Source organism: Rana temporaria, chromosome 12 (genome assembly GCF_905171775.1).
Source record: "Rana temporaria chromosome 12, aRanTem1.1, whole genome shotgun sequence".
Taxonomy (NCBI): Eukaryota; Metazoa; Chordata; class Amphibia; order Anura; family Ranidae; genus Rana; species Rana temporaria.
Genome location: NC_053500.1, coordinates 42,533,308 through 42,559,116, shown reverse-complemented (window position 1 = coordinate 42,559,116; position 25,809 = coordinate 42,533,308). Strand labels below are relative to the sequence as shown.

The 25,809-nt window shown below is 44.7% G+C and overlaps 1 protein-coding gene across 1 annotated transcript in view; it reads right to left on the bottom strand.

Annotated features, from left to right (window-relative positions):
- CCR7 (C-C motif chemokine receptor 7) overlaps positions 1-22,066 on the bottom strand; it is a 33,136-nt gene extending 11,070 nt beyond the window's left edge. The window contains exons 1-2 of the mRNA XM_040330691.1: positions 21,926-22,066; positions 999-1,048 (exon numbers count right to left, since the gene is read on the bottom strand). Coding sequence (XP_040186625.1) covers positions 999-1,048; positions 21,926-21,947 — 72 coding nt within the window. The 5' untranslated portion in view covers positions 21,948-22,066. The remainder of the gene's footprint in view (positions 1-998; positions 1,049-21,925) is intronic.
- Between the last annotated feature and the right edge of the window lie 3,743 nt (positions 22,067-25,809).

Sequence of the window (25,809 nt, the reverse complement as noted above, 5' to 3'; positions counted from 1 at the left end):
TCGGTCCAAACCGAGCGTGTGTATAGCCCATCGGTCTGTTTTCCTTCGGTCCAAAATTTTAAAACATGCTTCAAAACCGAACCGATGGACCGCTGCCCGATCGGTCCAAACCGATGGTTAGTACAGAAAAGCATCGGATCAAAACCCGCGCATGCTCAGAATCAAGTCGACACATGCTTGGAAGCATTGAACTTCGTTTTATTCAGTACGTCGTGTGTTTGACGTCACCGCGTTCTGACCCGATCGGTTTTTGGAACGATGGTGTGTACGCATATCAGGCCGTCAGGCCACTTCAGCGGTGAACCGATGAAAACCGTCCGTCAGACCATTCTCATCGGTTTGGAACGACCGTGTGTACAAGGCCTAAGGGAAACCTGCAGTGGAGCCTTCAGGCTTTAGTGTATTTGTTACTAAAATTTTGCGCTTGATAAACCACTGCAATAATATTGTTTTGCATAAACAAAATTGGGACCGCCACCATTTTATTCTTCAGGGTCTCTGCTTTCAAAAAATATACTAGAGGTTTTAGGTAATCTTCAGGCCTAAAATGATTTTTAAACACGTGTGCAAAAAAACACAAAAACTTCTCTGGTGGCAAACGGGTTAAATCTCCACAGATAACCTGTACCTGTTTTTCTAAGAATTTCTTCCTTTTGGCAGACGAACTGTTACAAAGTGCAGATAATCACGTAGGATGCTTGTGGTTAAGTCATATAAATTGGGTGTAGTCTTTGATAGCGTTGCCTGGATTACATAAATGCATGGGGGCTGTGTGGGTGACAAGCCTATTTTGGATGCTGCCTTTGTAGTAGAGTGCAGAAAACGATACCATACAAAGATATTGTTTGGCAGTTGTGGTTTAGGGGAGTGACAAGATACAGAGAGGACAGCTTGGGTGGAGTTGAGACAATGGATTGTGCCACAGAAACCAAAGCCCCAAATATCAGCAAAATGTGCTTTCTGAAAGTACGGTGCCCACAAAGTCTCCGAATACTCACCTGTACAGTAATCAGGACAAGCACAGCTATGGAGAATTTCTGCAGCTTTTCTGAAAAGGTTAAAAGAAAAAAGTTAGTATTTGTTGTAGTGGAATGTATTTTATTTCTATTGTATATAAAATACAATTTTCTTATATTTTAAACACATACATTGGTACTTAGGCATTTCAGCATAACACCTTTGTGGGTTTAAAGTAAACTTTGAAGAAGAAAGTTTGCCCTTTAAAAAAATAAAATAAATCAAAGTCAGCAGCTGGAAATACTATAGCTGCTACCTTTTATTAACCACTTCCATACCGGGCACTTATACACCTTCCCGCCCAGACCAATTTTTAGCTTTCAGCGCTGTTGCTCTTTGAATGACAATTGCGCGGTGATGCTACACTGTACCCAAACTAAATTTTTATAATTTTGTACCCACAAATAGAGCTTTCTTTTGGTGGTATTTGATCACCTCTGGGATATTTATTTTCTGCAAAAAAAATAAAAAAATGACCGAAAATTTAGAAAAAAAAAGTTTTTTTTGTTTCTGTTATAAAACATTGTAAATAAGTACGTTTTCTCCTTCACTGATGGGCACTGATGGTACTGCACTGACGGGCACTGATAAGGCGGCACTGATGGGCACCGATGAGGTGGCACTGATGTGGTGGCATTGATGGGCACTAATATGCGGCACTGATGGGCGGCACGGATGGGCTAGGATAGGCGGCACGGATGGGCTAGGATAGGCGGGACGCATGGGCACAGATAGGTGGCACAGATGGGCACGGATAGGCGGCACGGCTGGGCACGGATAGGCGGCACGGACGGGCACGGATAGGCGGCACGGACGGGCACGGATGGGCACTGATAGGCGGCATAGATGGGCACTGATAGGTGGCACGGATGGGCATAGATGGGCACTATTGTATGTGCTGTACTAATGGATGCCAATCAGTGCCAAACAATGCCTGCCAATCAGTGATGCCCATTGTGGGCACTGATTGGCATTCATTGCGGCACTGATTGGCATCCATTTTCTGTGTCCTCCTCATCCCTGGTGGTCTAGGGTGGCATCCTTTATTTTTTATTTTTTTTATTTCTGGTGGTCTATATGGCCATCCCTTGTGGTCCAGTGGGCATCCTCAGGGGGGCTGTGCTGATGATCGATCAGCACAAACCCCCCCCTGTCACAGGAGCAGCCGATCGGCTCTCCTCTACTCGCGTCTGTCAGACACGAGTGAGGAAAAGCCGATCTCCGTGAGAGACTCTTTACCTTGATTGGTGTTGCGGGGTGTCAGACTGACACCCTGCAACAACGATCGCCGCGATGCGCGCCCCCGGGGGCGCGCAGCGGCTTAGAATCCTGAGGACGTCATATGACGTCCAGTCAGGATTCTACAACCACTTTGCCGCCGTCAATCTGTCATTGGCGGGCGGCAAGTGGTTAATCATGTTCTTACCAGTCCCTGGAGTCCACCGCTGTCTTCCTGCAACTGCTTTGTCTCTCTGCTGCGGGTCCCCGGTGCCACTATCTGGGATTTGAGAGACAGTTGTGACTTTCTGAGGAGTCACAGAGCTTGTGCAGAACAGTGAGAGTGGTCCTGAAGCCTTCTGAGACACATGACAGACCAATGTGGGGAGGTGGGGTGGGTACCCTATTCTCCTTAGGAAATAGGGAGTGGGTACCTGCCAAAAAAAGCTACCCACTCCCCATGTAAAAAGAAAAACCTTAGATACAGGGTTGGGTAAGAGGCTGAGCAGTACGTTTACTTTTAATTAAAGGACCGCTTTAGACTGGCCATACACTGGTAGTTTATCTAGGCTTAAAGTGGATGTAAACCCCCAAAAAAAAAAAAAAATTAAGGCTTGCACCTTGTATAGTATAGCATAGGATTTCATGTCATCTGTGCCCAGTCTTGCCGCAAAGTGTTTTTTCAGCTCTGAGCAATCCTCTTATCTTTTTTCAGTGAGATAAAAACTGACACACAGAGCAATAGGAGTCCGTTCTTCCCTCTTGCTGTGAGTGAAAGGTGATTTACATATTTCATGCAGAGCCAGAGAGAGACATTCTGTGTACTTCAGATCCCCTCCTCCTTTCTTCTCCAGTTCTCCCAGGATTGGCTGCTCCACACCTCAGCATGTTGGGCATGCTGAAGTCATGTGGTGACTTTTCTCTATTTTGACTGGATGTTAGTGATCATACCAGAAATTCAGTGTAAGAAATACACAGGAGAAAATGCATGTTTACAAGAGGAGTGTGGAGGAGGGCGGGGAGTCTACCAACATCATGACTCCACCCACCGAGCTCCGGACAACAGACCCACCCACAGAATCTGCAGTTTTTTGTGTCTCATAACAGACAGAGGGGGAGACATTTGACAGGTTAGGATAAATGCAGAAGGCATGGATAACCACTATGGCAGTAGTTTAGAAAGGATGAGAGTGGGTCTACATACACTTAAAAAAAAACAAAAAAAAACTGGTGAAGAAAGATGAATCTCCTGATGTGCAGTCTTGTATTTTGATAGCTGGCACTGTCGACTTTCAAAGCAAATTGTGGTTTTGAACTATAAAAAAAAATAATACAGTGCACGGCTAGGCAAAGAAACAGGGTCACCTAGCTCCCCCCCCCCTCCCCAGCAGATCATGTGCACCTTTCCCTCACTTGTCTCCTGCTGCTATGGACAGCTGCTGAGAGCAAAGTTAAATAACCAGTACTTCCAGATATGGGAGCATATGACCCATGACCCTTCACCAAAATGACAGTACTGGTGCCTCATGATTGGCCTTAGTGCTTCACTAACTGTATGACCAAGAATCCAGGGAAAGACTCTGCATACACATTGCAGGTCAGTGATTTAAAAAGTCTTGAAGCCTTTGGCACAGCAGTTGAGCAGCTAAAAGTACCGTATTTATCGGTGTATAACACACACTTTTTCCCCCTAAAATCAGAGGGAAATCGCGCGTTATATGCTAATCCCTGCTGTCTGAGGGAAGAGGAGCGAGTGCCGCTGAATTACATAGAGCCGTGATCTCCTTCCTGTGTATCCGTCTCTCCGTCACGCACAGCCACGCCTCCTGGCCCCGCATTGGACTACTGTACTGTCTATCATATGAGCAGGGGCAGGAGGCGTGGCTGTGAGTGACGGAGCGCTGAGTACACAGGAAGGAGATCGCAGCTCTATGTAATTCAGTGGCGCTCGCTCCCCCTCTTCTCTTTGGGAGACAGCAGGAATTATCTGACACTGAAAGGTGAGACTGCAGATGGGCACTAATCAGGCTGCATTGAGGAGCAATTGCTGCAGATTGGCACAGATCAGGCTGCACTGGAGCTGCAGATGGACACAGATCTGGCTGCATTGAGGCTGCAGATGGGCACAGATCTGGCTCTACTGAGGCTGCAGATGGGCACAGATCAGGCTGCACTGAAGCTGCAGATGGACACAGATCAGGCTGCACTGAAGCTGCAGATGGACACAGATCAGGCTGCACTGAAGCTGCAGATGGACACAGATCAGGCTGCATTGAGGCTTTAGATGGGCACAGATCAGGCTGCATTGAGGCTGCAGATCGGCACAGATCAGGCTGCATTGAGGCTGCAGATGGGCACAGATCAGACTGCATTGAGGCTGCAGATGGGCACAGATCTGACTGCATTGAGGCTGCAGATGGGCACAGATCAGGCTGCATTGAGGATTCAGATGGGCACAGATCAGACTGCATTGAGGCTGCAGATGGGCACAGATCAGGCTGCACTGAAGCTGCAGATGGGCACAGATCAGGCGGCACTGAAGCTGCAGATGGACACAGATCAGGCTGCACTGAAGCTGCAGATGGACACAGATCAGGCTGCATTGAGGCTGCAGATGGGCACAGATCAGGCTGCACTGAAGCTGCAGATGGACACAGATCAGGCTGCATTGAGGCTTCAGATGGGCACAGATCAGGCTGCATTAAGGCTTCAGATGGGCACAGATCAGGCTGCACTGAAGCTGCAGATGGACACAGATCAGGCTGCACTGAAGCTGCAGATGGACACAGATCAGGCTGCATTGAAGCTGCAGATGGACACAGATCAGGCTGCACTGAAGCTGCAGATGGGCACAGATCTGGCTCTACTGAGGCTGCAGATGGGCACAGATCAGGCTGCACTGAAGCTGCAGATGGACACGGATCAGGCTGCACTGAAGCTGCAGATGGACACGGATCAGGCTGCACTGAAGCTGCAGATGGACACAGATCAGGCTGCATTGAGGCTTCACATGGGCATATATCAGACTGCATTGAGGCTGCAGATGGGCACAGATCAGGCTGCATTGAGGCTGCAGATGGGCACAGATCAGGCTGCATTCAGGCTGCATATGGGCACAGATCAGACTGCATTGAAGCTGCAGATGGGCACAGATCTGGCTGCATTGAGGCTACAGATGGGCACAGATCAGGCTGCACTGAAGCTGCAGATGTACACAGATCAGGCTGCACTGAAGCTGCAGATGGACACAAATCAGGCTGCACTGAAGATGCAGATGAACACAGATCAGGCTGCATTGAGGCTGCAGATGAGCCCAGATCAGGCTGCACTGAAGCTGCAGATGGACACAGATCAGACTGCATTGAGGCTGCAGATGGGCACAGATCAGGCTACACTGAAGCTGCAGATGGACACAGATCAGGCTGCATTGAGGCTTCAGATGGGCACAGATCAGGCTGCATTGAGGCTTCAGATGGGCACAGATCAGGCTGCATTGAGGCTTCAGATGGGCACAGATCAGGCTGCACTGAAGCTGCAGATGGACACAGATCAGGCTGCACTGAAGCTTCAGATGGACACAGATCAGGCTGCATTGAGGCTTCAGATGGGCACAGATCAGGCTGCACTGAAGCTGCAGATGGACACAGATCAGGCTGCACTGAAGCTGCAGATGGACACAGATCAGGCTGCACCACAGCTGCAGATGGACACAAATCAGGCTGCATTGATGCCCAGATACCATTATTTTGCTTCAAAGTGGTTTAATAAAAGAAAAAACGTTTCTTTTTTCCTGAAACTTCCCTCTAAAATTGGGATGCGTGTTATACGCCGATAAATACGGTATATATATATATATTTCCTTAACAGCTTACTAAGAAGGCACCCACAGGGAATGGAGGAGTGGACAGTGCAGGCCAGGGACTCCAGACGAGGAGGTAAGGGACCAATCTTTGCAATATCATTGCACATAGCATCCCATACATGATTTTTTTTTGATTAGCAGAAGAAAAAAAAACATACTTCTCTTTGAACATTGGTCTGTAACAAACGGATAGGGTTATAAAATTCAGTGTCGTCTGGATCTTTATCTGGTTTAAGAATAATGAGTCCTTCTGACGTTCTGATCGCTCATAGGTTGCTTCTGAAAGGGTAAGGAGCTAGGGGGCCTGGGATTCCATATGCCAGCAGCGACAGGTGTCACTAGGTGAATTCAGCAATGGCAAACCACATTTTTGAACGGTGCAGTTGAATTTGAAAATGTTGTATGTACTGACTCAGAGAGCACAGCGTGCCTTCTAAATGACTGTAATTCTCATGTTACCATTAATCTTGTAGAGCTGCTCTACTAACTAATGTTTCGATATTAGCTCAATATTTAGAGGATCGTTATCAGTCAATGAATCCTCTGTAGTTCTCACTCAAGCAGTTTGCACACGATAGAATCTTCAGACTAAAGGCTCAACCACAAACCCTATGTGAGAGCGTATCTATTCCGTAGATCTTGGAGTCCACAGCAATCTTTTTAATGGTTTCCTGAAACAAAAGTCAAAGAATGCACTGACTATACCAGGGGTCTCCAAACTGTGGCTCGGGGGCCAGATGCAACCCCTTTCTTGACTTTATCCTGCCCTTGGGGCACTTTTCCTCCCACTGACATTAACAGTGAGGTATAATTCCTCCCACTGACACCAATAATGCCCCACAATTCTCTCCACTCTGCCCTGCCGCACCCTGCAACTCACTGCCCTCCAGAAAGTTAAAGTGTATATCGTCTTCTTTTCATTCAAAGCCTTACAACCCCCTTTTGTTATATACTCAGTAGGGCGATTTACCTTCTGTTTTGTTCCATAAGCATTGTAACAAAGATAGAAACTGAGTTTTCAGAAGAATGAGAGGTGAAGTAAGATTTTCCAACAAGAAAGCCTGTTCTTGTTATATTAGGAGGAACTGCAAAGGGAAAGTTTCCCAAGGGGACAAAAAATAAACTAATGGGGGTTTTAAACTTATCTAATCTAAACAAAACAATTAGGTCCATCCAGTGGTCATTTGGCCTGATTGTGGCATGTTAGGAAAATACCACATTATGGCCACTATATGGAGCTAACAATCATAGGAATTACACATATTAGACACATCACAGGGATTATTTGCGACAGGAGTGTGAATGCTAAAGCCTTCAAACAGCTCATTTTTAACCACTTCCATATCGCGCAAATTCCAGCACTCATATTTTTTTGCTAGAAAACACTATATATATATATTTTTATATATATATATATATATATATATATATATATATATATATAGCAGAGACCCTAAGGAATATAATGGCGGTCATTGCAAATTTTTATGTCATACAGAGTGTGCAGCAATTTTTCTAACTTTCCTGAAACAGTAAAGTTAGCCCAATTATTTTCTATAATGTGACAGATGAAGTTACGCCAAGTAAATAGATACCTAACATGTCACGCTTTAAAATTGCGCACACTCATGGAATTGTGCCAAGCTTCGGTACTTAAAAATCTCCATAAGTTAGGCTTTTATTACAGGTTACATGTTGGAGTTACAGAGAAGGTCTTGGGCTAGAATTTCTATTCCAGGATTGCTTCAAATAACGTGGCTCTGAAATGAATTAGAGAAAATAAAACATAGCGCATTATGCTAGTGCTCGCTTCTGAAGCCGGAGTATGCAAAATAACTCCCATTCAGTCAGATGAAACACAGCGCATTAATACAATCAGTAGGGATGAGCTCCGGCGTGTTCGCACAGTCCACGTGCAAAGCCCACCAGGAAGTCTACACGGCGCTGCGCTAACCACAGGCAGGGAGACATTTCCCGATCTCTGCAGCCGAGCATCAGGAAAATGTCTCTCTGCCTGTGATTAGCGCAGCGCCGTGCCGACTTCCTGGCGGGCTTAGCACGTGGAGTGTGCGAACACGCCGGAGCTCATCCCTAACGATCAGATACAAATGTAGAGCTCCTCAGTCTCCTGGGTCTCGTCACTCGGCTCCTCTCTGGATCTCTACTCCAGGCTGGAAAGCCTGAGATGCAAAAAAAAAAAAACAGTCCCCAGCAATTTTTTCTTCCGCCGGCCTGGACGTGACATTATAATGTCCCGCCCCGGGCCTCCCAGAGTCCTACAGACTGCCGGGGACCATTTGTCCTTCGGAAATCTCTATGGCTAACCTCCGCCAGCGGTGGATTCCTTCTCCGGCTCGCCGATCGCACGGGCAAGCCGGGAGAAGCCTCGGAGGGTGGCGGGAGAGGGGGGATGTAAGAACGATCAAGTGGCTGAACAGCCAGTGTGGTTGTTCTTACGTGAAGTGAATCGTCGGCTGAAAAAAAGCTCCCGGCATCATTCAGATATCACCTTGGTTTGAATCCTGAAAGAATTTGCCCCGTAAGTTACGGCGGCGTAGTGTATCTCTCGCGGCGTAACGGCGCCTAATTCAAATCGGCGAGTAGGGGGGCGTTTCATTTAAATGAAGCGTGTCCCCGCGCCGAACGAACTGCGCATGCGCCGTCCCTAAATTTCCAGCCGTGCATTGCGCTAAATGACGTCGCAAGGAAGTCATTGGTTTTGACGTGGACGTAAATCACGTCCAGCCCCATTCACGAACGACTTACGCGGGAACGACGGCCATACTCAACATTGAGTACGCCACCAAATAGCAGCTTTAACTAAACGCCGAAAAAAGCTGACTAGAGACGACGTAAAGGAATGCGCCGGCCGCTCGTACGTTCGTGGATCGTCGGAAATAGCTGATTTGCATACTCTACACGGAAAAGAAGGGAACGCCACCCAGCGGACGCCGAAGAATTGCATCTTAGATCCGAAGGCGTACGAAGACGTACGCCTGTCGGATCTAACCCAGATGCCGTCGTATCTTGTTTTGAGGATTCAAAACAAAGATACGACGCGGGAAATTTGAAAGTACGCCGGCGTATCAGTAGATACGCCGGCGTACTTGCTTTGTGGATCTGCCCCTAGGTCTTGAATGGCACACAGCATCGAAATGGAGCAATACAATCTAAATAAATCTACAACAGGGGTGCCCAACCTTTTGAAGAGCGAGGGCCACTTAAGCGACTTAGTAACCGGTCGCGGGCCACAATGAGCAGAGTGGGCGGATGACAGGTCCGTGTCCAATTTTAAATATACAGAGTAGACACAGAAACAGCCCACTCTACTCTATGGGCCCTCTGATCCAATCAGATGGAAGGGGATGGATCCACTTCTGTTTTTTTTAGCAGATCGGATTGGAGGTAGGCAGGTGTAAACGGACACAAGAGGTGAATGGAGGGTCCGATTGGGTTGGACCGATCATGTGAAAGGGGCCTAAGGCTTCTTTTACACTGATGGTCTGTGGTTTACCCACGCCGCAGGTGCAGCGCAGTGCACCTGTGTTTTTTCTGGGGGTTAGCTGCACTTTGCCATAGAATTCTATTATATCCTGCAGGGGTGGTGCACTTTCTGAAAGCGCCCCAACCCGCAGGTAAAACCAGAAGTCTATGGCTCAGTGCAGGTAACCCACAGGTGCACCTGCGGATCAGTTTGAAAGCAGCCCAGTAACCACTGCAGAACAGATAAGCTCATATATACACTGTGATTTTAGTAATAAGCTTACCATTGATAACAGTTTTCCATTCAGGTATTGGCAGCTGTTGCTGTCTCAGGCGGTGCACATTTAGTATCACTCCGCCTATTACAGGAGCCAGCGCTATACAGGAAGAATTGGCTTATGCGGCTCTGCAGCCGCTTGCTTCCTCTACCGTCGGCTTCATTAACACCAATGCTCAGGGATGGCGGTTTGGCAACCTGCAATCTGGGCTTGCCAATCCACCATCCCAGGGCAGGAGGTCACGGGCCACATCAGAGGGCTCCACGGGCCACGTGTGGCCCCCAGGCCACTGGTTGGGAACCCCTGATCTACAGCTTCCTAAGATTGGGATGTGGATATCCCTGGAGGGTGCAGGAACCAAATGATTGCCTAGGCGAAGAATCGGGAAGTGGATGGCCACTCTATTATTTTGGTAAAATAAATAGTTTTCTACTTTTACTAAATTAAACAATCTGGGCTAGATTCAGATAGAATGGTCTATCTATGCGCCCGGCGTAACGTATCTCATATACGTTACGCCGCCGTAATTTAGGGCGCAAGTTCTGTATTCAGAAACAACTTGTGCTCTTAGTTACGGCGGCGTATCTGTGTCGGCGTAAGCCCGCCTAATTCAAATGTGAATGATGTGGGCGTGTTTTATGTATATTAACTGTGACCCCGCGTATTTGCCGTTTTTTACGAACGGCGCATGCTCCCAGTGCGCATGCTCGAAATTCCGCCGCAAAACGTCATTGCTTTCGACGTGAACGTAAATTACATCCAGCCCTATTCGCGAACGACTTACGCAAACGACGTAAAATTTTCAAAATTCGACGCGGGAACACACTTAATATAGAATACGCCTCATATAGCAGGGGTAATTATACGCCGAAAAAAGCCTAACGTAACCGACGTAAAAAAATGTGCCGGCCGGACGTACGTTTCTGAATCGGCGTATCTAGCTCATTTGCATATTCCTCGCGTAAATATACGGAAGCACCACCTAGCGGCCAGCGTAAATATGCAGCCTAAGATACGCCGGTGTAAGTCACTTACGCCGGTCAGATCTTAGGGAGATCTATGCGTAACTGATTCTATGAATCAGGCGCATAGATACGACCCCGCGCACTCAGAGATACGACGGTGTATCAGGAGATACGCCGTCGTATCTTCTCTCTAAATCTAGCCCTCTGTGATTATGTAAGGAGAGGGGTGGAAGATAAGTGGACGTTGGTATTGTGCTAAAAGGTTGATTTTAAGTCACCAGGTTTCTTTAAATCTGGGCAAGTCATCAAGGGATAGCTGCAATGTGCATTCAAAGCGCTGCTACGGTTACCGTGACCATAACCATAGAGGTTTAACCACGTTATAAACTTTCTGTTTTTAATAGTTACTTTTTCCACTCACCAAACCACTCGCAGTCAAGGTTTTGAAATGACAACTGCCAAACAAGCTTTAGAGTTTCCCATCTTCTTGAGAAGACGCATAAAATGTCCCACAACTGTCAGTTTCTCAGTTTTGATAGTTAAGGTAATGAAAAGCTAAATAAGCAAAATTCATTAACTCTATCACTGCCACTGAGAACAGTCCAAAGATAGGAGCATAAGGGTGATTTTTTTTTTTTGTAGCTAACAATTGATTGCTAAAGAGACGGAACTAAAGACTTCATGTAGAATAAAAGATAGCAACTACAGTCAATGCTAATTACTTAACAATGTGTGTGATTGAAAAGTGGCTGTAAACCTCAGACATGAAATATGAACAAAGCATATACTTCTATAGTGTATACTTGTCTCAATTAAAAGCACATTGTCATTTCTGTCTGCTGCTTCATTCCTCTATCTGCATGAATCACTGCTCACAAGTTTTCCTGACACCAAGAGAAAAATGGGGGCCTCCAGCTGATTGATAGCCTCAACTCTGTTCCTGTGTGCTGTGTGAAGGGGGATGTGTCTCTTCCCTCCAATCAGCTCTCAGAGCTCTCCTCACTGAACTCCACAGAGTGTAACTTCAGCTCCCGCCCCCTTTTTTTTAAACTCAGACAAGCTTTAAAAATTCAGCACTTTAACCACTTCCCGCCCGGCCTATGGCCGATTTACGTCCGGGAAGTGGTTTTGAAATCCTGACTGGACGTCCATGGATGTCCTGCAGGATTTCATGCCGCGCGCGCCCGTGGGGGCGCGCAGCGCGGCGATCGGTGATGCGGGGTGTCAGTCTGACACCCTGCATGTCCGATCTCGGTAAAGAGCCTCCGGCGGAGACTCTTTACCACGTGATCAGCCGTGTCCAATCACGGTTGATCACGATGTAAACAGGAAGAGCCGTTGATGGCTCTTCCTCACTCGCGTCTGACAGACGCGAGTATAGGAGAGCCGATCGGCGGCTCTCCTGACAGGGGGGGTTCGCGCTGATTGTTTATCAGCGCAGCCCCCCCTCGGATCGCCACACTGGACCACCAGGGAAGCCCACACTGGACCAACAGGGAAGGGCAAATAAAAAAAAAAGCATTAAAAAAAAAAGATGCCAGTCAGTGCCCACAAATGGGCACTGACTGGCAACATGGGTAAATCAGTGCTGCCCCACAGTGTCCATCAGTGCCACCCCAGTGTCCATCAGTGCCACCCCACAGTGTCCATCAGTGCCACCCCACAGTGCCCATCCATGCCCAGTGCTCACCTATCAGTGCCCATCTGTGCCACCCATAAGTATCCATCAGTGCCACCCATCTGTGCCGCCTATGTGTGCCCATCTGTGCCGCCTATGTGTGCCCATCAGTGCCGCCTATGTGTGCCCATCAGTGCCGCCTATGTGTGCCCATCAGTGCCGCCTATGAGTGCCCATCAGTGCCGCATACCAGCGCCGCCAATCAGTGCCACCTCATCTGTGCCCGTCAGTACTACCTCATCGATGTCCATCAGTGCCATCTCATCGGTGCCCATCAGTGCCGCCATATCAGTGCCCGTAATTGAAAGAGAAAAACTTATTTACAAAAAAATTAACAGAAAAAAATAAAAACGTAATTTTTTTTTCACAATTTTCAGTCTTTTTTTAGTTGTTGCGCAAAAAAAAAAAAATTGCATAGGTGATCAAATACCACCAAAAGAAAGCTCTATTTGTGGGGAAAAAAGGACGCCAATTTTGTTTGGGTACAGTGTAGCATGACCGCGCAATTGCCATTCAAAGTGCGACAGTGCTGAAAGCTGAAAATTGGCTTGGGCGGGAAGGTGCGTAAGTGCCCTGTATGGAAGTGGTTAAACAGATGTAGAGAAGAGAGGACTGCAGGTAGACAGATGATACACCTTATGCAGTATGATTTGTTTCATCTCTATGTATCACCTGAGGCCAGTCACTTCACTGGGTATATGTAAGGGTTTACAACCATTTTAAATAATATTACAAGCTACTTTTTGTCCATTTGCGTAGATACTGATTGCTACCCTTAGGGTTATGTTTATAAAAAAAATAAAAACGTTTTTTGACTGTCTCAAGCATTCGCCTAGCTGTCACAAATAATCCATGCATTTTACCTAATACGTTTATTGCCTATGATCGTTGGCTCCATCTAGTGGCCATAATGCTGGATTCATCTGTTTGAGGTATCTCAGGAAAATATTGCATTATGTCCACTAGAAAAAAAACATTGGACAAAATACATGGATTACTCAGCTGTGAGAATCTTAACCACTTGGCAACTAGGCCAATTCTGACACTTCGCTCCTACATGTAAAAATCATCATTTTTTTGCTAGAAATTACATAGAACCCCCAAACATTATATATGTATTTTTAGCAGAGACCCTAGAGAATACAATGGCGGTCATTGCAATTTTTTATCTCGCATGGTATTTGCGCAGCAGTTTTTCAAATGCGTTTTTTTGGAAACAAAAAGTTTCATGCTTTAAAAACAAAACAGTAAAGTTAGCCCAATTTTTTTGCATAATGTGAAAGATGAAGTTACGCCGAGTAAATAGATACCTAACATGTCACGCTTCAAAATTGCACATGCTCTTGGAATGGCACCAAAACTTCGGTACTTAAAAATCCCCATAGGTGACGCTTTACATTTTTTTACTAGTTACATGTTTTGCGTTACAGAGGAGGTCTAGGGCTAGAATTATTGCTCTCGCTCTAACGTTCGCGGCGACACCTCACATGTGTGGTTTGAACACCGTTTTTATAATTGGGTGGGACTTACGTATGCGTTTGCTTCTGCGTGCAAGCACACGGGGAAAGGGGCACTTTAAAAAAAAAAAATGTGATTGTTCATTTTACTTGAATTTATTTATTTTGACACTTTAAAAAATAAAAATACAATTTTGATCACTTTTATTCCTATTACAAGGAATGTAAACATCCCTTGTAATAGGAATATGACATGACAGGTCCTCTTTACAGTGAGATATGGGGTCAATAAGACCCCACATCTCACCTAGCTTCCCAGCCGAGGCAGCGCCATTTGTTTGAATGCAGAGGTCGGCCTCCGACGAGCATAGAGACTCCGACCATCTGGTCCGCAGGAAATCTCTATGGTCAAGAACCGGGGCCGGCGGATCCTGTCACCGACTCATTGATCGCACAGGTGAGTTGGTAGAAGCACCGGAGGGCCGCGTGAGGGGGGGACGTCTCCTTTCGCCGCCCGTAAGAACGATCAAGCGGCGGAACAGCCGCTATGAACGTTCCTATGGTGTATAGAATCGCCGGCAGAAACCGGCAATATCTAAATGATGCCTGTAGCTGCACCCATCATTCAGATATCACCGCACAAAGCCCATGCCGTTAATTTACGGCGTGTGGTTGTTAAGTGGTTAAACCATTAATACAGAATGTTTGTTAAAAGAACCCCTTAGTCAAGTGATTATTTAATAGTTATTTTAGCACAGTGATTAAACTAAAAAAAAAAATATATATATATATATATAGACCGTGTGCTTCTGCCCTAAGAAAACAAATGATGGGATCTGTCAGTCCACCCACATTTAATATTATGTTCTGTGTGGTCACCAGCAAGAAAAGTTACCCACTGGCATTCTATGTTTCTGAGGGTCCTAAGTGGTCATTTCCAGCTGGCAGAAGTTCTAGTTCAGCTTACCGTTTGCCATGTCATGTTCTATTATATAGTTTGATTCTTAAAGACTACTTGTAGGTTTTGTAGAATCTCTGGAGATGGGGAGTCTGGTTAACTAAGGCACTGAAAATGTGTCCTGATAAAACCTCATTGTTTAAGTCCATATTCTGTTGTGTTTTTTTGTTTTTTTTGCTGTTTGTGTGACATTAGAGAGATTTCCCTTCACTTCCTGTGCCACAGACATAACAGGAAGTGAGGTTAAGGTTACAGGAGGTAAAGTTTTGCTTTACATACACTTCACTACAAGACTTCCTCTTGGAACAAACAATAAATTGTATAAGTCCAGACAAAGATAGAGCAAACTCAAGCAAATTTCAACAACACAACATTGTATTATTTCCAAACTGTATGACCCAATGCTTCTTGAATCTTAAAGTGGTGGTTTAACCACTTCCATACCAGGCACTTACGCACCTTCCCGCCCAAGCCAATTTTCAGCTTTCAGCGCTGTCGCACTTTGAATGGCAATTGCGCGGTCATGCTACACTGTACCCAAACAAAATTGGAGTCCTTTTTTCCCCACAAATAGAGCTTTCTTTTGGTGGTATTTGATCACCTCTGCGATTTTTTTTTTTGTGCAACAACTAAAAAAAGACTGAAAATTTTGAAAAAAAATTAAGTTTTTATTTTTTTCTGTTAATTTTTTTGTAAATAAGTTTTTCTCTTTCAATTACGGGCACTGATATGGCGGCACTAATGGGCACCGATGAGATGGCACTGATGGACATCGATGAGGTAGTACTGACGGGCACAGATAAGGTGGCACTCATAGGCGGCACTGATGGGCACACATAGGCGGCACTGATGGGCACACATAGGCGGCACTGATGGGCACTCATGGGCGGCACTTATGGATACTTATGGGTGGCACAGATGGGCACTGATAGGTGGGCACTGTGGGGTGGCACTGATGGACACTGTGGGGTGGCACTGATGGACACTGGGGTGGCACTGATGGACACTGTGGGGCAGCACTGATTTATCCAGGTTGCCAGTAAGTGCCCATTTGTGGGCACTGATTGGCATCTTTTTTTTATTTTTTTTAGACTTTTTTTTCCAGGCTTTTTTTGTTTGTTTGGCCCACCCTGGTGGTCCAGGGTGGGCTTCCGTGGTGGTCCAGTGTGGCGATCCGAGGGGGGGCTGCGCTGATAAACAATCAGCGCAAACCCCCCCTGTCAGGAGAGCCGCCGATCGGCTCTCCTTTACTCGCGTCTGTCAGACGCGAGTGAGGAAGAGCCATCAACGGCTCTTCCTGTTTACATCGTGATCAGCCGTGATTGGACACGGCTGATCACGTGGTAAAGAATCTCCGCCGGAGGCTCTTTACCGAGATCGGAGATGCAGGGTGTCAGATTGACACCCCGCATCACCGATCGCCGCGCTGCGCTCCCCCACGGGCGCACGCGGCATGAAATCCTGCAGGACGTCCATGGACGTCCTGTCAGGATTTCACAACCACTTCCCGGACGTAAATCGGCTATAGGCCGGGCGGGAAGTGGTTAATAAATCATTCCTTTTCAATACTAACTTACAATACTAACATGACAGGTAACCACCTCTAAACATGCCTAATCTTGAACTTTAAAGCTAAACTCCAGCTTTTGATGCACTTTCCATAGTTCGTTTGGGCCAGATGGATGTGCAGTATAAACTATATGTAGCTGAGGCTTCATACAGCATAACTCACTGTGTTCTGGGTTCAAGCCGAGACTTCTGTCTTCCTGTCTCTCACTCGGAACACCCGGCGTCTATCTGATCGGCGCACAGCCATTCAGAGAAAGTGATGTATTTTAGCAATGAAGATGTTGGAGGGATATCAGACCACTGCTCAGGAGACTCTACTTTAATGGATGTATGCCCTTAATCTTCTGACATCGTCACCTCTCACTCGTCAGAAGTTGCGTCAAGTCCCATTTAACATCTGCTTTTCCTAAAGTGTGCTCCAAAATGAGTGTATCGCTGTAGGGACATATTGTAGGCTCTATGGGCCAGATTCACAAAAGAGATACGACGGCGTATCTCCTGATACGCCGTCGTATCTCTGTTTTAGGGCCGTTCTAACTATGCGACTGATTCATAAAATCCGTTACGCATAGCTAGCCCTAAGATCCGACAGGTGTAATTGAATTACACCGTCGGATCCTAGGATGCAATACTTTGACCGCCGCTGGGGGGAGTTTGCGTCGTAAACCAGCGTCGGGTATGCAAATTACAGCGACGGGTACACAAAGGTTTTTCCCGTCGTTACGTCGGCGCAAGTCTTAGTTTCCCGTCGCAAAGTTAGGGGTACTTTAACATGGTGTAAAATGACTCCACCATATTAAAGTATGCCCGTCTTTCCCGCGTCGCTATTGAATTTTTTTGTTTTCCCGGCGTAAGTACGTTACGCACGTCGCGATTCTCAACACGTCGGCGCGCCGTAATTTCGCGCAAAGCGCGTCGGGAAATTTGCAAACGGAGCATGCGCAGTACATCCGGCGCGGGAGCGCGCCTAATTTAAATGGTACCCGCCCCATTTGAATTGGGCCGCCTTGCGCTGGACGTGTTTACGATACACCGCCGCAAGTTTACAGGTAAGTGCTTTGTGGATCGGGCACTTAGACTGAAAACTTGTGGCGGTGTAACGTAAACGGGTTACGTTACGCTGCGCCGCAGGTATGAGAATCTGGCCCTATGACTACAACTCGTTGCCATCCATTTTTTGTGTTCTTAGGTGAGTAGCCCACGTGATGCGTGATAAATGCTCTATGGCTGAACTCCTAGAAGGTATATGGGCACCTACAGAAGCTGGAAAGCTAATTCTCAAGTGGTTAATGAAAATGTGAGCAAGCTCAGTCTTTTAGTGTTCTTTGTTGAAATTGAAGGAGAAGACCTTCTCGAACACGGACAAACATCTCTCTGTTCATCATTCTTTGACAGATATTTACTCATAGTTTAAATAGCCCACCTTACCTGAATGTTTCCTTAAACTGAATTGCAGGCATTGCTTACAGGTATCGGGGAGTAATAGAATTTTTTAATTATTTAAAAAATTTACTTTAGTGGTTTCGTGATTTGACCCAAAGCATTCAAGTGCAATCGTCCCTACATCCATATGGAGATGTATTCTCCAAGTTGCATCTACCAACTGCTTTTGGTCATTTGCAACCTCAACAGATGTAAGTAATATTACTCCTTCTGCTCTTCTGTTTTGTTCCAACAAAGCCCACTCTATGCTTCTTGGCATACTACACTATAAGACCTCTTTTCTTTTTTCCTGTGGTACCCATGAGGGCAAGGCATTCTCTACTCCGGAAACCACAAGACCGAGTTTTGGATGTAAGGCCATCAGGTTCCAATGCTAATAGCTATGTAAAGCTAATCAGAATTTACGTTGCTAAAGGTGGAGTAGAAATTATTAGAATCTGATTGGTTTCTACGGTTTACTACACCTAAGGCCTCGTACAGACGACCCAACATGTCCGATGAAAACGGTCTGCGGACCGTTTTCATCGGACATGTCGGCTGGGATCATATGGTCTGATGGCTGTACACACCATCAGACCAAATTCCGCGCGGACAGAATACGCGGTGACGCGGCGACGTGCGCGAACCCGGAAGTTTAATGCTTCCATGCATGCGTCAAATCACTTTGACGCGATGCGCGGGTTCTCGGGCCAGCGGACATGTCCGATGAGTCGTACTGACCATCGGACATGTCCGGGGGACAGGCTTCCAGCGGACATGTTTCTTAGCATGCTAAGAAACAGTTGTCCGCTGGAAACCTGTCCGGTCGGCCGGAAAATTGTCCGGTCGGCCCTACACACGACTGAACATGTCTGCTGAAACTGGTCCGACGGACCAGTTTCAGCGGACATGTTCGGTCATGTGTACGAGGCCTCAGAGTAAAAACACTTTATTAAGACTTTTGCCCATTTAAGGTTGAGCTGCATACATCAAATATGTGAATTAATTTCAAGGAGATTGTTCATTATTCAGTTTAAAGAGCTCAGACCACAATGTAGCAGATGAAACAAATCCTTATACATAAGTTTTACACGTTTATCTGCAGTCTATTCTTGTCCACATCCCTTCAAAAGAGCACAATTGTGATAATATCCTTCTGCATCTGTGAGGAGCAGAGAGGAGGGGGTGGAGAGCTGCAATTACAGCTCTTATACACTTTGTGAGAACTGATTGGAGGAAAGGAACACACCCCACTCCACACACTGCACGGCCACAAAGGAACATGCAGAGCTGTGCTCTGATTAGATAAACTGTGTGCTGAGCTCTCCTCCCCTGTCACAAATGTATCTCATGTGTCAGGAAAACGTGTCAGATGTAACACATGTTTATAACAGAGGAACGAAGCACCAGAGAGAAACAACACTTTCAGCTTTGGAAATAGACAAGTAAACACTACAGATATATGTGCTTTGTTTAGATTTCATAAGGTTTGCAACCACTTAAAGACCGCTGTCGGCTGACTTTTTACAGATTAGGTCCAGGCTCTGAAAAGATTATGATCATATGGTCCAGAAGCAGGGTGCCTGTAAAATAGGTTAAAATGATAAGAAAAGTGATTGATGGGATATATGTTCCTCCCACGGATTCTTAGATTTGCAATCTAAGATAAGACCAGCAAAGACTTCAGGGTAAAGGATAGTTCTTTACCCCATGTTGGTAAAGTCCATTCTGGGGCTGGTTTTATTGGGAGTCTGATAGAGCTCTGGGTGGGACAGACTCCTAAGTCCGTGGACCGCAGTTTAAGGTTTTCTTTTCAGGTCTTGATTAAGACAGATGGTCCTAGATCTCAGTGAGAGAGCGTGTCTCCATGTGAGGAGGCTACTCATCCCTGATGTTGGATACATAGGATTTGCGTTTGTAAAGACACTTACTACAAGACCAAGGACTGGTCAGTCTATGGACACAGTAATGCCGCATACACACGATCGGATTTCCGATGGAATAAAATCAGATGGAATTTTCCGTCGGAATTCCAATGAAGCTGACTTTCATCAGTCTTGCCTACACACGATCAGACTAAATTTCCAACCGTCCAAAACGCGGTGACGTAAAACACTACAACGACCCGAAAAAAATGAAGTTCAATGCTTCCAAACATGCATCAACTTGATTCTGAGCATGCGTGGATTTTTCTCCGATGGAGTTCCACACAGACGATCGAAATTTCCTATTGTTTTTTTCCCATCGAAAATGGGTCTAATCCCCTCTTTTCTCAGCTGCACAAGTGTAATCATTAGAAGGAGTTCTCTGTACAGCTAGAAAACTGACCACACTGTGCTCTCATGCCTACTATGGTCAGTTTTTTTAAAATAGGAAAGCAGAAAAACTGTCAGGGACACCAGAGACTTTACACAAAGAAAGCAATTCAGAGAGAACAGGTACTGCGCCCTACCCCACACCCACTTTTATGGAACAAGCTGACTCCATTATTCGGTTAGTAAATGCAAAGAGCCTGGTTGGTGCGAAGTTCAATAACCTGTAGCAACCAATTACATTTTAGTTGACTGCAGTCACTTCAAAGATGAATAATTATTAGACATGTGCAGACTGGAATATTTTGTTTCGTTTTTTCGTTTTCGTTTGGAAAATAAATGTATTTAGTTACTCCCGAAAATCGTTTTGATTAATTTCGTTTTTCGTTGGGGAATACTTGGTTTCTGTCGAATGGTCAAAAGAATATTCGACGGAACGTTGAATCTTTGTTGGTTTCTGTCTACTAGTCAAAAAATATTTGACGGAACGTCGAATCTTTACGCCAAATCGTACATTTCCGTTCGAATATTCCGCCTACAAGAATTCTAATGTTGTATGACTAGTAATAATGTTGAATCTATTCTCTATAATGTCGAATCTATTTTCTCATAAATCGAAAATCTATTCTCTGTAATGTCGAATCTATTATTTCTATAGTGTCGAATCTTTTCTCTATAATGTCAAATCTTTTCCCTATAATGTCGAATCTCTCTATATCGAATTTTTACCGCAACGAAAACGAAAATAAAGCATTTTTTATGTCGGATATTTCGGTTTTCGTTTCTTGCACTTTCGTTATCGTTTGTTAAAACGATAACGAAAAAAACAGATTTTCGGACGAAAATGCATTCTAACGAAAACGAATGCACATGTCTAATAATTATTGTTTACCTTGGGTCACTGCACATTCTGCATAGTCATTGTATGTTGCCCCAATGAATTAAGCCCATTACTGTAACTGCTAACCGTGGCTACAAAGAGTGAACCGTTATACAATGTTACGTCTTTACTGTGCCACATTGCTGTGTGAATCAGAGATCTGTGTGTAGATCTCCAAAAAAAAAAAAGAAATGCAAACCACGTACAACCAAAAAACTGGCATCAGTGATCCACCTTATCTATTTCAATACTGATACATATTTAGATGGATTTCCGAAAGCCCAATTTGCATCTGCCGTTCAGATTCACCTCTCCACAGCCAAATAATCAGTTTACATGACAATTTACCAACTTTTACTTATGGAAAAGCAACCCAGTGTCCCCAAGTGTCCCCGATTTACAGTAACAAATATTGATTTAAAATGAAAATTGTAGAAAATTAGCCCAGTTTCCAAACAAGATTCAGTTTCTATTATTTATTTTCTTTTTCATTTTTATTTAATTTTAAGAATTTTTATTTATATTCAGTATCTCAAATGCCAAAAAGTTTGTAACTTAAACCATTTTATAAGACGTAAAAAAAATCTACTATCTAAATCTCAAAGTTTCCTTAGAAATATTTCTCACACTGTAATTGCCAGCAATATGTACTTGGAAAAGTAAAGCTATCAATGCAAATTCTAAATCAAACCAAAGTCACCCTAATATACTGCTTATAGTATATTATGAATGAAGATCATTTCAGAGTTATGTGAGCTGGCATGACATGAGATCTAAACAGACTAGTATGACATCTCCGTATCTGCCAATAAGATCAGTAACTCACCACGATTTCTCAGCATCGGCATGGTGACTGATGTCTGTTCCTCTGTGTAGGATAGATCTGATCCTCAACTGAGTCTGAAATGAATGAGCTGTAGTCCATTCTATGCAGAGAGAATACCCAAAACTAGAAAGCCCTCCCCTTCCTGAATCACCCAACTGTACATTGAATTGTGTATGCACTCATAGAGTCTGTAAAAACTCACTGATCCCAGGGTAGAATCATATTATCAGATTTTATTTTTTGAAAAGGTTTTTAAAACAAGTCCAAAAAAAAAAATCTAAAAAGAAAGAAGAGAAAAAAGCAAAACAAAAAAAGGGCAACTAAACACCAAAATGACATGGCAGCATCGAAATGTATAACGCAATACCATTAAACACTGAGAAGAAAAAATAATTATAATGCAAGTATATTATATCAATAGAACAAAGAAAAAATCGTGCCAACATAAGTACCAATAAAGTCCTTAGTGAATAAACATAAGTAAAAAGTAATGATAATAATCATTACTTTTTACTTATGTTTACTCACTAAGGACTTTATTGGCACTTATGTTGGCGCGATTTTTTCTTTGTTCTATTTATGCTGGTGTTAGGTCACGTGATCGCTGCCTTCTATATTAATTCATTTAATATTTTTTTATCACATTTGGTTAGCGCAATTTTTTCTGTTTTACTTTTATTTATATTATATCAATAATACATCCAGACTCTTGAAAAAAGAAGTCCAGCCATCCCAGCAAACCCAAAACATACCCAATTATGTATCGAGAGTGGAACACATTGCATCATTGCATGTCCATTTAGTCCAGATTTTTGCAGATTTGTGAAAGGCGTTAAGTTGAGCATATGTATACGGTACTTTTCAAACATTATGTGCTTATTCATTTCCAATATCCAGTTTCTTAGGGTAGGAGAATTGGACGATCCCAAAAGAAAAAGCTTTACGTGACACAAACCGTGATTTCCCAATAGCCAATATCTGGTTGGGTTCTATGTCGTTAGAGCTCTTATATCTTAATAGACATATGACAGGGTCTATGGTCAATGCAGAACCATATACAGTGGAACCTCGGATTTAGGAGCGTTTCGCAATACGACCACTGAATTTTTAAATATACTAACTAGGTATGTGTGTGTTGTCTCACAAAATGAGCAGGATTCAGGCCAAAGCGGTATGCAGTACCACGTTTTGTGCTGAGGTGGGGGGCGCCGGAGCCGAGTGGCGCTGATCCCAGCCGATTGGCGCCATTTGGAAATGCTCGGAAAGACACAGAAATACTCAGTTCCTGAGCCTTTCTGAGGTTTACTGAGGTCAGCCGAGCTGTCCTTGTGCCTTTTTGGCCGTTTCCAAGGCTCTCCGGCGCCCCCCCCCACCTCTGACCGCATGCAATATTGCATGCCATTGAAGTCCATGCGGAACAAATTATTTTCCTTTCCATTGACTTCAATTGGGAAACTCACTTTGATATGGGAGTACTTTGGATTATGAACATTCTCCTGGAACGGATTATTCTTGTAATACGAAGTTCAACTGTACAATATTTAGGGTATCTAGGACCTCCTGCCAATAATGAAAAGGTTTAGGACATTTCCAAAACATGTATGAAAGAACCAGAGGATTGAGCATATCTTGCGCATTGAGGGTTGTCCCTACGACCAATTTTGTGCAAAAATTCAGGGGTACGATAGACCCTATTAAGAATGAAAAGCTGGGTCACCCGTGAGTTGTGAAATCATCAGCCTGCCTCTCTGACTCAGCCAATCGGAGGAAACTTTGTATTGATAGAATACATTGTTTGCTCTGAGTAGCTGAGCGCCGCTGCTGTAAACTGATCTGTGTTCGAGGTATGAGACAGGAAATCTCGGCTCTAACCCGGAACATTGTCCGGTATGCTCTATGTAGCTACATCTATATACAGTTTATACCATACTTTTAGTGGCCTCACAGGCTAGTGAGGGATATAGTTCCAACTTGGCCCAAACAAACTATGTAAACACTTGCGGACCGCCCACCGTAGATATACTGCGGCAGGGCGGCCGCACTGCGCCTGATCATATACCTAGTACATGATCATACACTTCTGGGTCTGGGGTGTGCTGTACAGCAGGAGATCAGCAACAGGAACCGCAAACTCTGTACCTAGTACATGATCATACACTTCTGGGTCTGGGGTGTGCTGTACAGCAGGAGATCAGCAACAGGAACCGCAAACTCGATGTCCACCGGCACTTACCGATTACACGGGACACAGGCAGAACAACAGTTTAAACCAGGCAGATTATTGTTCTGTCAAACAGGAAGGCATTGATCCTGTGTTTCTGCTAAGCAGGAACACGGATCTTTGCCTTCCTCTAGTCAAAGCACCTCACAGTGAGTAAGCACAACCTAGGCACACAGTTAGCTCCTGATGTTAACCCCTTCCCAGCCAGTGTCATTAGTACAGTGACAGTGCATATTTTTTAGCACTGATCACTTTATTAGTGTAACTGGTCCCCAAAAAGTGTCAGTTAGGTGTCCAAGCTAGAAAAGCCCTCCAGTCGTGAAACTTTGACAATACCCTATTAATCCGGAGAGAGGTGTATCTAGTGTGCCCAGAGATACCTAATAGTGTTTCTGGGTAGAATAATTCTGAACACTAATGTGAAAATCACTGTGGCATTGTATGCATTTAGGAGATGATATATTAAAAATGGAAAGCACAAAATCTGGAGCAGCTCTGCTCTGCATTGATCAACTTTTTTGTCAAAGCTTGATTGAACAAGCTGAAGTTAGAAGCTGACTGGTTACCATGCACAGCTGCACCAGATTTTGCACTTTCCAGTTACAGTAAATCAACCCCTTATGCAGGCCATACATGGGTCGAACTCCAAACGGATTGTCTTTAAAAAAACTGAAATTTTATGATCTGATCATTCCACCGTTGATTTGGGAATTCGACCAATCAAGCCTTCAATGTTGGGAATTCTCTTTCCTTGCACTCATGCCCATTTAATTTTTGATTTATATTTCTCGCATGATTCTCCCATAATTGATTAGAAAATCGTAAATTTTTCAAAAGATTTCCAACATGCTCAATCACTCTAATTTGATGGCCACACAAAAGCTGTGGCCCACCAATGGTGCGAATTTCGAATGCGTTACATTTTCAGTATAATAGTGTTTTAATGCAATAGTAGTACCTAAAATGTAAAACTATACAGGGAAATTAACTAAGCTTCCTGCTCCTTTATAATGGCGCTGTCAGAAACTGTCAGAAGTGGGGTGCGTTGCATTAATAGAGCAGATAGATTTCTTTCCGGTCTATTTGCTCCACCTGCACCAGTTTCTTTTTCTGAATTGAATATAAACTAGCACAAGTCTGCCTCCCAAAAAAAAATTGGATACAGCAGTTTTCAGTACAGAAACCTGCCTCAGATTCCTGCCAGGTACCACCTTGCTGTACAGAATGTGACCTGCCAGCAGACAGCTCCCATCCCTCTCCTCTCTGCTTGTGCAGTGTTTACACCACATGTGCAGAGCCTGCAGGCTTAGCAACCCTTTTCCTCTGTCCTGCTCTGAGCTGAGCAGAAGGCAAGGGGAGCAGAGGGATTTGAGCATGCAGCTCCAGCTCTCTGTTTTCTGTGCTGCCTGTCACCGACATGGCAGGATAGAGAACCGATTGCTCCTAATTAACCACTTCAATACAGGGCTTTTATACACACCTCAATACCGGGCCTATTCTGGCACTTCTCTCCTACATGTACATTCGTTTGCTAGAAAATTACGCAGAACCCCCAAACATATATGTTTTTTTAGCAGACACCCTAGGGAAAAAAACGACGGTCATTGCAATGTTTTATCTTGCTCGGTATTTGCGCAATAATTTTTCAAACGCCTTTTTTTGG